Here is a 15066-nt window from a genome sequence, read left to right as displayed (position 1 = left end):
TATTCTTATTAGGGATATTGGTTGCAATATTCTTGATAAGCTCATCTCGATTGCTTATGCATTTGGAATTATTAAATCTAGATACACCTACTAGAATCGCAATGGGGCTGAATTTGAGGCTCGTCAATTACTTGAATGTTATTTTTTTCCTTTGATTGTGATTTGGAAAATTCATCGCAGTGATAGGGATCGCTCATAACCATCTGGAAGTCCAGAAATATCTCTACTGATTATGTGTTATAAGTCCAGGAAAATCCCTATCATTGTAGGTATCATAACGTAATAGTAAACATCACATCCTCTCGACCGGTCGTATTTTGTCCTTTTTCGCGATTATTACTATTTTAAAAGTTACGTCATTCAGTTGAAATTCCTACGGTATTCAGAGTAGAAAATTGTCAACATTTTCCTGCATTTCAAGTGTAGATGAAGAGCTTTAAAAAAATACACCTGAGAACAATAACGAGGTGACATTTTCTTTAGATACGGGAAAATTTTGACAATAGTCTACACTGTAAACCCTGAAAATTCCAAGGTGATTGATAGCTTAATTTTGAAGTAAATAATTCTCACGAAGAAAGACCGGTCGATGAGGAGTAATATGTCCACTCATTACGTCTTGATTGCCTATCCGTTTGTCAAATAATATGAAGTCATAAAATAGGCGGTTTTCAAGAATAAATTTTCATTGATTATTACCCTGAATGGAAGTGGAAGTGACAGAGGATTTAAATCATCTTACTGAAGTGAACATTTTCTTCGGCTTATGTGAACACTTTATGCTTGATTCGGAGTCAGTTACGATATGGTTTGAAGTGAGAGAGAGAGCAGCGGATTTAAATATTCGTCCAATTTGAAATGGTCCGGAAGATTGAGTTGTTTCTGACAGGAATACTGTGGATCTTCAAACAAAAGGATTTTCCGCCGGCTTCTGAGGAGAGACGGCGGCAAGAGATTGTCAACTGTTGATTTCCGCGTCTCGTATCATTATTCACGCCTTCTGTTATCATCTGTGGGGTGAGTACCGACTCTGAATTAAAATATTTTATCATCACACTATTTAACACACATTTTTCTGTTTTGAGAATAGGTGTTTGAATTTTTACTTAAATTTACAATGTGTGCGCTGATGTGACAACGATGAACTTTAGTTATAGCGTTTTCATCCATGATTCAATCGATTTTTATAGCTTTACCCTAAATTATTGATCAAGACTTTCATATTGTCGATGGTAGGAATAAGGACACTATATAGTCATTGATTTCATTCATGTCTCCACAATGCTCAGTTTTATGTCATACCTTGCCTAGCAGCTATACGAGGATCCAGGTCAAGATGAATTATTACTACTTCTCAGTTGAGGACAGGAGAGTTTCTGAATCTTATGTGAAAGATTTTACTTCTGCATAGTGGTAGGCATCGTGACTGCCGTTCTCTGTGAATCTCGCACGTTCTCTGAGGCGATGTAGAAGACTTTGTTCAAGATATGGAGAGTAATTGATTTTGCATTAGCTGGAATAAATGTCGCGTGGTTTTCGAATAGCCGATCCTATTCGTGACCATGTCCAGGTTAGCTAAAAAGGGTGGATGAGCAGTTAAAATTTATGTGGGCAAATTATAGCCTTTTAGTAAGTATTTCATGGAGAGTTGTCGTGCGTAGCGACAGCATTATTTAATGATTGTAGCTATCTCTCCTAAAAATTTCGCGTCGACTCTTTAAGTTACATTTTTAGGTAATGGGTTTGAGAGGACGCATACTTCATGCTCGATGGGTCTTTTTTTGGCGACGGATTACTCGCTTAAAAATGACGGTATAATTTAAAGATCTCCAGAGCTTTTAAGTTTGACTGTTGTCAACATCAGCCTGTGTCTAAAATTAGGAAATGTAACCTTTAAACTTTTAATCACTTTCTCAAAAGTAATTTTTTTTAACATTTGAGATACAGGAAAATATAAATGTGGAACAGGGTCTATTGTACCTTTCTTGAAAGTTTCAAAACGTTAGCGTAAGTTTTACGTGACTAATTCGTCACCGAGAAAGAGCGGTCGGGAAGGGAGGGGGGTTTTGTCCTCTTAAGGCATGGCACCTGCTAGCTATTCACTGCTCTCCTGCCGTGTCTTGAAAGTTATTCAAGGGCCGGAGACGTCTCCACCATCCGCAAATCGTCATTGATTTTTATTTAGCCCAAGATAACGCTTGGTAATGGGCGCTTAATATTTACCTTGCTCTCTCGTTTTGTTTACTATTTATATCACGAGATAGTAAAATCACAGCAATAACAAGTCTTTCCCTTTGTCACTCGCCTATCGACTGTTGCTGTTTCAATCAAATATATCGATGGCTAAGTTCTAACAACACGTATCTCAAAATTTGGCCGGTTTGAGACAGGTATCTTAAACTTCAATGACATTAAAAAATAAAATTCAAGCAAAAACAAATCTTTGTTTGCAAATTTATGCTTCTTTTTCAGTTTTGTGAATTTTTTGTTCTTGATTTAAGTGTAAAATTAAAAATATAAATCCTTTCTTTTGCTCTCCTGAAAAGTTGCTATTTTGGAGTTACGTGTTGTTAGAACTTGGCCATCGGTATGGGTGTCGTCATGCATTGAGCTAACCTGACGAAGGAGTGAATGAAATTGCCGTGTATACATTTAAAGTCATGATTATGAACTTTGAACGGTTTTGCCTGTGATACTTAGATATTTATTCCGATTGATTATTGAAAAGTGTGATGACAATTTCATGTTCTACAGATATCGTAATAGGCTCTGGAACTGATATGGGAGAATTACACGATTTATAGTGTTAAAAAGGATCGCCCCCCAAGAATGTTATAACTTTGTCCATGATCTAGAATTTCATTCATATTACCACTTTAAATGAATGATTCTGTCAGGCCGTTACTGATCTAAGAACATGCGCACATAACACAATACCACGTCTGTGTGTGACTTCTGGGGAAAATGCCTTATAAATGCAGGTGACAATTGCTGTTGCTTGATCGAAAAATTCACATTTTTATGTTTTCCTCTATTGCAGTGCGCACATGAATTCAAGTAAAACATCAAAAATTTTCTCCGTAAATAATTCTTCGTTTGCCGCATAAGATATTCTTCTTCGGTTTCATCCATCATTATAAGTTTCTTTCGCCATGTAATTTTTTCCGTGCAGATTTTTTCCGATCAGCATGGTCATCCAGTACTGCATAAAGCAAAATGACGTTGGAAATAGTGATGGAACAATGTCGGTCAAAATCGATTTTTTTGGAAATCGATTTTTAATCGAAACGAAAAGCGTGACATTTCAACGAAAATCGAAAGTACCGTAATATCAATTAAGAGAAAAAAATCGACGATTCTTTAAAAAATACTGTTTGTACAAAAACAAGGTTATTACACATTCGGAAAACACTCAAAATACAAATTTGAGATGTAGAAAATAATACCAAAAATTTACTTTGGATACATGCGTGAATATTAGTGGTAAAAGTTTACAAATGCACATACATTAAAGTTTTGGGATCACCGCTGGAAACAATTTTGCTTTACTAAAAATTTTAAGAAAGATAACGTGATTGCAATGTTTACTTCATGATGGAGGGTGTGCTTACCAATTTTACCGGACTCAGAGAAAAGTTTTTTACATGGAACGGATGACGTTATCATAGACCGATTGAGGCGCTGCTGGGATTAAACGAGTGGTTGATATCGAAGTTGAGAAATCGAGTTTGATTCGAAACTCGAAGATAATGGCTCGATCTTGTTTCCCTCGATCTTTGGCATTTAAAACCCGATTTTAATCGAAATCTATTTTTCCATCACCAGATGGGAATTGGCTAGATACTTTCCCGAAAATGTTTTATTCAATGAAATTCACGAATTGGCTCATGTGTGCTTTGTTCATATTCACGTTCGTGTTGCACTTGTTGTTTAAAATATGAACGTTGAAAGGATTAGAAGACGCTAACTTCTTTTATGATCGCATATGCAACAAATCCCGCTTATGTTGAATTCGTTGGACAGACATATGTGTATTTATTTTGACTTGAAAAAATAGATTCCCAATACCATGTAAGGAGGAAAGGCCTATAATCAATACCTGGGCTGTTATTCTGGGATTACGACCATATCATTAGCCCAGATCGCGGGAAAAGTCTTAATATTCATGACTATTACGACCCAGTCCCAATTCGGTATTCTGAACTCAGTAATCTTGGATGAAATTCCATCGGAAGCCGTAATTCTCAAGATTTTTGTAGGGCCGTCAAAATTCGATATTCTGAACGGCCAGCGGGCAATACATTGCGGCCGGCTGGGTTGCAACTAATTGTCCGATCTCAGAACTGGAAAATCTGTGTTGAGACAAGTAAAAGCGGAAGCACAGCGACGGTCAATTGCCTTTCAAAGTTGGTACAAATCAAATGAAATTCTTGAAAAATGAAATGAAATCAGTGCGTTAACAGTCACAGATTCGTAGCTTTCGTTCTGAATGTTTTAAGATAGGCGATCGTGTAGAAATTTACATGTGAACGTAATGTGTGGACCACAAACTTAAGGATTTATTAAAATTACGTAAATGATTACTGCAATAGATTTCTACGAATAATGACAAGTTTCCATAACGCATTTATATTACCACTTATAAGTTAATTCCAATATTCAACGTGGGACGAAACGATCCTCAAAGTGCAATGTTCGGATTTTTCCAAGCTTGAGAGACTAAGGATCTCGCCAAATGAAACAATTGTAATTATCTAAAATGAAAAGAAACAGTAACATTCATATAATCAGCTGTTAATCTGCACAAGTCGACTGTACCTATATACAAATACATACTTAGACCCAAAATTCTTCTCGCAAGATTCGCTACTTTTTACGAAACTGAAATTTAATAGAAATATTTCATGAGCACTGGTCGTATTGTTTACTTTCCTGAAAACAAAGGATTACTCCGAATAATTATAAATTTTCCTCACTTATGCATTATGTACACCAGCTAAATGCAATATCAATCATTTAGACGACAATAAAAATTGATGCCTCCAAGCAAATTATTGTTCGCACAATTAAGATTCAATTTATAGGCACAGTTGAAAGTCATACAATTTACAGCGACCATATTGTACTCATGTTGTATTAATACACTAATCAAGACTTAAAACGATAGTACCTTTCACCTGAATCACTTTTGTTGGATTCAGATGTTCATAACTATGTCTGCATAGTTGAAAGATAACAGCAATTTTGACATAGTACGCGACACAAGTTGCATGTAAACATTATTTGAGATAGCGATACTCTTTCATAAGATGTACTCTACGCAGTTGCAACTTTTGTAATTTTCAACGAATGAATATGTATATTTCGCTTAATAAACAACGGGAACTCAACGGAATTCCTTAGAAAATACACAATAGACAACTAGTCTTTTATCATGACACGTACAAGTCCTTCGCCATGTCAACAGTTATAGCAGGAAAAGTAAAAACTGCTTGCCATTGGCTGCTGTGGAATATCTGATTATAGAATGTGGTTGATGCCATTATATTATTACATATCGTATATAAAAGTGTAAATGGTGCTAATAATATTTTAAAAGATAATCATACGTTGCTTTCGTGGGAAAAAATATTTCATTGAATAAAGATAGTACCTTTCACCTAACTTCTCGTTGGCTGCAAAAACTTCCGAAAGGTTTTCATTCCTGATCAGGCGAAGCTTCCAAGTAGCGCGCATTATTAATTACCCGGTTATTTTTCCGAGTTCTTTATTACCTAGCTCCGTTCAGAATATCAAATCGTGGTCAAATGAGGTGTGGAATTACGACCTAACGAGATTAAAACCCCTCCGCTTAGGATAGCAGTCCTAAAATCTTGAAAAATGAAAGTTTTAAGGAATGGGGTTGCTTCCTTTGATATTTATTCTTTAACTCTTGCGTCCTTTGATTTCGTTGACTATTTCATGTACGTGTCGCGTGATACGCTGAAGTCAGCAGAGCACTCTTAGCAGGAAAATAATGCGACTAGATTTGCCAGTCATCGTGCCAATGGCGTCGTGGTTGTGATTGGTGGATGGCAATATTTGACATTCATCCCTTTTGGTGAATGCCCTGTCGTATAATACTCAAACTGAGGTCGACTAGGATTGTGATATTCGCTTGATATTCGAGAATAAATTCTCTATTTTTTGAAGAGTGTCATAAAAACATGAGTCTGAATGCAGAAAAGTGTACGCTTTCTAATTCATTTACAAAAGTCGCAAGGAGCAGTGGCGCAGCGAGGGGGGGGGGTTTGGGGGATAAACCCCCCCCCCCCAGAGCATAATGTAATCACCTCAGAGGAAATTTTTTGCGTTTAAAAATCTATTTAAAATTAATTATTTATCGTGGCAATAATCGAGACACATGAGCAAGGAGGAACTGGAAGTGCCCCTTATCTGTTATGGTTAGTGATATTAAGGTGAATTCGGCAGGCGTTTCATATATTTTAAGTTCAGAAACACAAAACTAATGCCGTCATAAAAGATTAGCGAGTGTATTAAATGAGGTTGATTCAAGAATACGACGCTTTACAGTAATGGCAGAAGGTTTATTTTTCTTATCCGATGTAATTTCGTGGCTGGACACCAGTTGTTAATTTGCGAATGTAATTTGAACCCTGGTCTAAGATCCTAGCACTCGTAATTGTAAATGATCGAGGTTAATTGATAAGTCTGGGTAAATGAATCATAAATTCCGCAGTATTTTATGCTCCGTAGAATTCTTACCCCCTTCAATTAACTCGATAAGCATAATTGTGGTTACATGCCTGGTTTTATTATTTATGAGTGGCACATCGTATTTACTACTGTCTTTTTTTGCACAAAAATGAAGTTTTGGAGACAAGGTATAATTCATTCATATATGGTGCTAATTATTGTTAGAATTTCGATAGGTGAATATGCAGTCGATAAATCCGTATCAGGGATTTCGACGGATTGGCATGGTGGTTGGGATCGGACTCTTATTTTTTCAATCATATCTTAGGTTATTGCCATAACGTAGTAATTATATGAATTATATGCACTGCTTTTTCACTTTTAAAATTCTTATCGAATCTATTTGTTCGAACGTAATCGGTGGATATCACCGGAAGTCACCGTAAAAATTGATTGTAAATTGTGAATCAAAACTAAGTTTTAAATAAAGGGACGGTTGCCATGAAAGTGATTAAATGTAATTATATTTTCCCATCTGAATTATTATGGTTACCGCTGTAGTTTTTGATAGATTTCAAGGGAGGAAGGTTACGGTGTGCAAAGGAATGTGCATTCGTTGAGGATGTCTTTGATGGAAATGAATTAAAATCGCAATACTTGACATCGTATACGATGATGATTAATTGTTGAGCGCATTTATTTACTACTTTTTTGTGGAAACAGGTGTCCGACATCGTTAGTGTCTAAACGTAGATATCACGTGTTTTCCTCGTGTGGACATTTTTTTTTCATCAACTCATCTTCGGTAGACCATTTCTGCGAATCGCCAGCTCCGCCCTTGCTGGCGAATATGGATTTTGTGTACCCCTCCAGAAACGTGCCGCGGGTTGTTGTTCTGGAATTTCCCGCTTAGAGCGCGCCACCTGTCAAGCCTTGTTTTGAGTCTGTTAGATTCAACAAATTGCCGCACTGTGCACTTACGAGGCGCCGATTTTGGAAATTGTTCTTGCAAAGCAGCAGTAAAATCGCAGTGAAACAGTGGAACCACGATGCATATCATAAAATGAAAGGCATAGCTGAAGTGTTTGATTTTGATCGATATTATTATATTGATTCAGTGAAATACGGTTGTTATGCAAGCAATCTTTTTTATAGGTGTGGGATTTTAAATCCCTTTAAGACCTAGCATGCCTTTAGTGACTCTAATAGGCTTAAATGGATGCTATTTTCATAAGTCTCAAATAATTGGTCTAAGAACCTGAACTGATAAGTGAGTATAATTATTCTAAGTGATAATCGAGGAGCAACTCTATTATTTTCACTAATGACGTTTTTATCGCGTAATAGAACAGTTCTAGAGGGCAAATCAATATTTATTTGTGAAGTAACACTCCAAAATTGTTTCTTTAAAAAATTGTACTCATTTCCTCATTTTGTATCATGAGAAACCAAGCGTTTGTATAAATTGAACCATGTACGCTTAAGCTATACCGTAATCATTCTAGTATTAATGTGGATTAGCCTTTGAATATCTTATTTCTTGGCACCAGTATTTGAGCGTGTAATTTAATTTCCGAGTGTAACGTTTAACTCATCAAATAACTACCAACCTACCCACCCTCATAACTTTCCACGTTATACTTAATTATTATTATTTATTATTTTCGCGCTTAAATCGGTGAATTTGTCGCCGAAAGTTTATATTTGAATACATTAATGTTGAGATTAGAATTATTATTCCTAGTAGAATCGGAGTTAAGCATTTACTGTTGTATTGATTCTGCTCTAAACTTGTTAAGGATCCATATGACAGGAACAAGATATCTATTGCTAGTCAATCGGTAAAAACTCGAAACACTGGGCATTCATGATGCCAATGAATTTTAAAGTTAAGAATTGTTTCAGTTTTTTCGCCGATTTAAGTTGCTAATTGTTGTTGAACTTGCTGTCGACCCTCAAGCCTAGAGTCGTCCTCAGTGCTGAGATAAGACTCGGGCCTCACCCGGTAATCTACCGAATCACAAAATCGTTTGGAAAGCCTTTGTCACGAATCACAGGATTTTTTAATATTTTTAATCGTCTTCGCTTCAATTTTTTCGCCTATACCAATCCATCGCAGTGGTAATGTGAACGAAGGAGTACGACAGAGATATTTCAGTAGAGGGAGAGTTGAGCATCACCTAATTTTAAGTGATTGAGAATTTCAGGTCTCTCCCGCAGAAAGCGCGAAGCATGGTCTACCCCCTCTATAGTTTAATGAGCTTTTGTATCATGTGCAGCACGATTTTACCCGACAAAGTTCTTTTAAACTACTTCCTTGTGAATTGAGGATTTTTACTCTACGGCTCCTGGCTTCTTTTTCGCTCTGGCAATGACTCACAACGATATCGTACTCTCTACTTAATTTTAATTTCACAAACTCTACTACAAGTGTTTCGACCTTCTTGCATTCATCATCAAGTACTTATCAGCTGTGGTCTGGCATATTGCATTTCATTGTTTCTTTCATTGAAATTTCTTTGTTCATTTCATTGAAACTTTCGGCGAGTGAATCATGTGGATATCAGTCCAAGGTAGAGCGAGAGAGAATGGGTAATTATATTCTGAATTAGATTTTAAATATCATCTCATTGATAGCTGCGATTTCACCCACACTGAAGAGTCTTTGATTGAGAATGATGATGAGAAAGATGAGAATTTATATGAATTTATTTTTCGCACATTTTCTGTTGTTTTTTTTTGTTCCAGTCGCTTGTGCGAAAAAAGAAAAAAATATTTCCAGACTTTTCTTCTTTTCATTTTCTAGGTTACCTATTTTCGCATGCGTATATTTTAAATTTGATTATTTTGAGCCGAATCAAAATAAATTAAATCGCCGCTACAAGTCGACAGTCGGAGCAGCAATCAAACAATTGAGCATCGAGCAATAGTCGCACAGTCAATGTAATCAGCTCTTGCTTGTCATGGAGAGGTCGGGGTAGCGGTCAGTATAAGGTCGCCTAGCGGTCACTTATAGCGTTTTTTAGTGGGTTGAAGACAACTACCCGTCTTCAGTCCTTATTACGAAATGGCACACGAATAGTAGCTCAAATTAAGTGGTTTCCTAGTAATTGACATGAATAATTCGGTCACACTAATGATTTGAAAAAAATATTTTTTCTATAATTATTTGATTATCTATTTCTGTATAATACCCCGCAAGCCACCTAAAAGGCGTGTGGCAGGGAGTGTTTGGACACCACCCGTTCACTCATAAGAAGGAAGTGGTCTAAGGAAATTACGATTGACATATATTAAAGTCCTTTATGGTTCGGGGGAAAAACGAATTCCCATACATCCGTTCAGCTAAATATCTCTCTTAATTTATCGCTTCTGTCGGACCTGGAAATAAAGTGGGGCTCTAATATTATGTTCTCCGTGTCGCTCAGCCTTGCGCGCAGCATCCGAATCTCCAGCGTTTTTCAATGGGTGGAATACAACTAGCCACCCTCAGTCCTTATTATGAAATGGGGCATGAATAAAATTAAACGGCCTCCTGACAAGCGACACGAATCATTCGTTCACTCCAATGCTTTGCCAAAAAATGTGACGCGCGATTGGTAATTTGCCGCAAAAAAATGGTTTGAATCAACCAGCATTATGGATCTCCGGTTTTCTTTTTGAAAGCGTTGGATAATACCACCATTTGCTTAGCCATGAATTTACTATCCAGTAAAAACGAATTTCTCAATTTGGTTGGAATTAAATTTTTATCGAGTGTACTGGTATTCTTTTTTTGTGTCCTAATGGAATTTTAAGCTGGCCCTCCAACTTCGCTCTAATAATTTTAGCGAAAGACGTATTGGCATTAAACAGGACGATGAAGATGAAGAATGCCTGTTGTGAAATACAAATATATGTTTCGGATCCTTGTAACTTTAGTTTTTAGTTATTTTTACTCGAAGAGCATGTAAAATATTGAGATATTTCCTTTTCAGATTGAGTATCCATTCGATTACTAAAGTCAGTTATATTTCATTCAAATATCCGTTAATGTTCTCGGTTATTGCATGTCTTGATGCCTAGAGATCGAAGAAATGTCCAAAATAAAAGGATTTTTGGACCATCACAATGTTAATGAGGACTCATCCCGATAAATTTAATTCAGAGCCATAAATATGGAACTAACGCATTTAGATCACGATAAAGCAGTGGCGGTCAAGTCCCTAGAACTTGCCACCATCATATTCCGTGGAAAACTAAATTTATTAAAGTTAGTTTTTCTATGCAAACAACATTGATACTAGGATTCGGCGATAGTAATTCCGTTATTCATTCGTTCTCCCTGTTGAGACCATACATCTTAAAGTTTCTTGTGAAAAAATGAGATGGGTAGGTAAAAACTTCGGACAATAGGACACCGACCCGAGGTTTTCTTAACGTTCATTCCTTATATGAATAAATTTATTTGCTTTCTTAGTTTTGGGGTGGAACATCCATAATATCATCCAAAGAAAGAAAATCCCTAAATTTCGATGAAATTGTGTTTAAAACTTCCATCCCGGCCGTTTTATAGTACCATGAACATTTTAAATGAATAATTTACACTTTGTTTTTTCAAAAATTTTGTGTTTCGTGATTTAGTAAAAAATTCCGTGGAAAAACAAAGTTTCAGTTATTCATTCTAAATTTTCAGCAAATACCACAAAGTATCCATGGAAACCACCGACTTTTATCATGAAATAATAATCGTACAATAATAATGCAGGAAATACTTTCAAGGATATGGCATGTATCCTTACCATGCCTATGGATTAATTAAATAAAATCTCATTATAATTTGTTGTTCTAATGAGATATTTCCCGAAATCCCACAAAGAAAACACTGTTATACCGTAAATGATTTGTGGAAAGAAGAAAATATTCGGTTGAAATTTATATTAAAATGTGTTGTTGTTAAAAAAAACACCACTACAAACGCTATAGTACTCCTTCCGTGTGTAATAATTTCGTATTTTACGCCTTCCTGCACCATTATGGTTATTTATATGTCTCTCGAACTTCCTAACATAATGACATTACTTTGTCGCGGTTGACGTTTTTCTGCTTTTGGCACAGAAAATTTTTTCGGTGATTCATATCATAATAGCAGTGTTCTAGGCTATGTTTTCATATTCCGCTATGAGTAGGTTAGGGGTCGGTTACCTTTTCATGTATGAGGACAGCGTGCCCAATTTCTATAGCCGCTTAGGCACTTGAATCTCCACATAATGTATTCCCAAGTAAATAGTGGACATACTTGGAGCAACAAAAATTATCAGACATTAATCGTATTAAGTATATATTTTTATACGTTGAATTTAGATTCGTTACCCCTTGGGTGTATAGCTTGGGTGTATGCTATGGGTCGCGAGTTATTGACACCTGCACAATTTGTACGTTCTTCTATTCCTCCATTCGGTAAATAGTTACTAAGAATACATTCGAAATTTTTATTTCCAATTTATTAGCTAATATTATTCAATGAAAGTTCTTTTAGGACTATTCATCATGCGGAAAACTTCGCCAGATGTGAGTTCGCTCCTCTTCAATGTACGTTACCACGTTTTCGTGACTTCATTTTGTATCGCATATCTAACATCCGACATGACGATAAGCTTCGAAAGAGCCCGGACGCAACCACGAGCTTCAGCTGGAATGAACATGCTCATCGGAGATAAATATGTGTTCGTCATGCTCTTGAAGATAAAAAATTGTAATCATTATTCGTAGAATTTTATAATGTCACGTCACCTCCAACGCGTGGCGATCACAGATGACAATTCAATTCACTCAAACACGCAGCATGGTCGTAATGGATCCCGCTAAGCATATTTTCATTAGCTGCTACCGATTAAATCCCGATACCTTTGATCAATAGATACTTTTTGGAACTAGATATTTGCTTTCTTGTTTCCTAGCGTATTCACCTCTTCGTAAAATTTAAAAAAAAACCATTTTTACGTCATGACTCGTAGATTTTATTTTGTTGCAATTTACAAAGTTTTGATAAAAGGAAGACGATATGAATCGGGTATCCCTCGAGTACGCTATTTATGAATCGGTATTCGCCCATTCATGAGTACCGTGTCCATTCAGTGTTTGCGTTAATCAGACTATGCACTGGTCCGCAAAGGGTCTTTACTTTTATTCAAATAAAAACGATATTCATGGGTGACATTCGAGCCTCTGAAAACTCCTCACGAATGCAACTCGCAGGGTTTCTGTCGCTGTTACCTCTAAATATTTATTCCATTATGCGCTATGATTATCGCGTTTAATACCTACGTATAAAATTTTCCGTTGACTGGGATGAATACCCATAGGTGTGACGCTTAGGTTCTGCTTTCCCTAGGTGCTGCTCCCACGATAGTTTCTAGACTGCGATTACCTCCTGTCTGGCCTCCTAGAATTTTTTCACGGGTTACCGACGTAAGGCCCGGCTCAGAATCCCCGGCGACCAAACCCCCGCCGACAAAAGGCCCGACAACGAAACCCCATGAGGACATAAGGCCCGGGGACAAAATCCCCTTAGGATATAACGCCCGGCGACAAAATCCCCTCGACAAAATCGCCACAAAATCTGCGACATAATCGCCACGGGGATTTAGTCTCGGCCGTTTTGTCGCCGCGGGGATTTTGTCTCGCGCGTTTTGTCGCCGCAGGGACTTTGTCCCGGGCGTTTTGTCGCCGCAGGGATTTTGTCCCAGGCGTTTTGTCTCGGGCCTTTTGTCGCCGGGGATTTTAGGAGCGGGTCTTTTGACTGCAACCCGAAATTCACGTCAATATCGATTTTTATTTTTTCTCAATCCAAATATATGGTGGGAAGTTCTTCTCAATTTGGCCTAATCATCATTAGAAACTATACGAATGTTTCCACACCCATCAGACTGAGAAATCTCGTTAGATTGCATTCATAGCTTTTCTTATACCATTTATATGGTCCGAGGCCCTTCTCAGTTAGGCTGAATCATCATTTGGAAATCTGTACGAGTACTTCAACACCTATCAGACTGTTTAAAGGATTCAAATGATTTAAAATATGCGTTACGTTACGAATATATTACTTTTGCTCGAGAATAGGGTAATATTTTCATTTTTGTAGAATACTTGTCATATATCACTCAGTAATAGGGAGTGGAATCAATTACTATTACGGCGATATACCGTGACCTGTTATGTATCATAAGTAATTTTAAATATCGCTCGAATTTCAAGATGAAATGACGAGCAGTTAAACTCGTAACCAATAACTCTGCATTCATAACCAATGCGGCCATAATATTTGATGGCACACCCCGCCAAATTGATTTACTTTTCACATTCCTATATGGCGTCTCGATATTCAAAGTGATTTGCATCATGTTGATGCCCGTAGTTAATAATAGGCAATATTTGCCCTGTATCACATGGCTAATTATTAAAGGTTATCACCTACGTGTTTATCGGCCCTAGATTTGGCAATAAGGATTAATTAGCTCAACTTTCATTAAGTTTCGGTCTTTATCGCTGCTGGGCAGTGGTCCAAGACTAAGTTTTATTGAAAATCGTCTGGAATTCGAGGTTTGGAAACCGTTACACGCAGAAATGCTGGGAAGCAATAAGTCTACTCCTCCTTAAGTGTCTTGTAACCTCTTCCGGCTAAACAACGGGGGAAAAGGGCTGTAGTGATGATCTCCTGCCAAACTATGGAATGTAAAGGAGATATTGGTTCACATTGTACCAAGTATCAGTCATGAACTTGGTGGTGGACTGTTATGTGATATTAATTCTACAATTGTTAAAATACATTTTCTGCTAGCTAATAATACATTCATATTTGTATGTATGTGGCATCAGTACTTTTACGCAATAAAAGTTTAGCCACTGAACTTGGAAATTTATTTTTTTAAACAAACCTTCGTTTCTTGTGAATGAGAAGAATATTTCTGTGTTTCTGAGTTGTCCTCCCCGAGTTGTGACCCCCGAGACGAAGGAAGCACTACAAGGTTGATGTCTTAAGTCGAGCACAAGGAGAATTAAATCTTGTACGCGTTCGAGGAATTAGTTTCTACTTGAGTTTTACGTTGAATTTTTGCTGTTTGGTGTTTTTTCTCTATTTTCTTCTTTCTCCTTGTTGAAAATCATTTCTTTGGATCAAGTACTTGGTGCGGGGTTGGTAATTAAAAAATACATTTCCTGTAATTCGTCTTTGTTATCTCATAATTATTTTGTTTTTAAGCAATTTAATTGTTTTTGAGCGGAAAGGTCTTTCGGAAAGAAATTTTTTTCCATTTTTTTAAAGAAAGTAAAGGTCAATTTTCGAAGAAATAATGGGGGAAATTATTTCAATAATTGAAGAAAAAACCAATG

At 36.8% G+C, this 15066-nt stretch overlaps 2 protein-coding genes across 2 annotated transcripts in view; both read left to right on the top strand.

The window, feature by feature from the left end:
- LOC124158759 (cyclin-dependent kinase 12) overlaps positions 1–15066 on the top strand; it is a 97646-nt gene that overhangs the window by 74972 nt on the left and 7608 nt on the right. The gene's annotated exons all lie outside the window — the stretch shown is intronic.
- Positions 1563–15066, top strand: part of LOC124159679 (acid-sensing ion channel 4-B-like) — a 39544-nt gene continuing 26040 nt past the window's right edge. The window contains exon 1 of the mRNA XM_046535589.1: positions 1563–1570. Within this exon, the coding sequence (XP_046391545.1) occupies positions 1563–1570 (8 nt within the window). The remainder of the gene's footprint in view (positions 1571–15066) is intronic.

This window comes from Ischnura elegans, chromosome 5 (genome assembly GCF_921293095.1).
Source record: "Ischnura elegans chromosome 5, ioIscEleg1.1, whole genome shotgun sequence".
In the NCBI taxonomy this organism is placed as follows: domain Eukaryota; kingdom Metazoa; phylum Arthropoda; class Insecta; order Odonata; family Coenagrionidae; genus Ischnura; species Ischnura elegans.
Note: the sequence above shows the minus strand (reverse complement) of the source record. Positions and strands in the feature narration are given on the sequence as shown.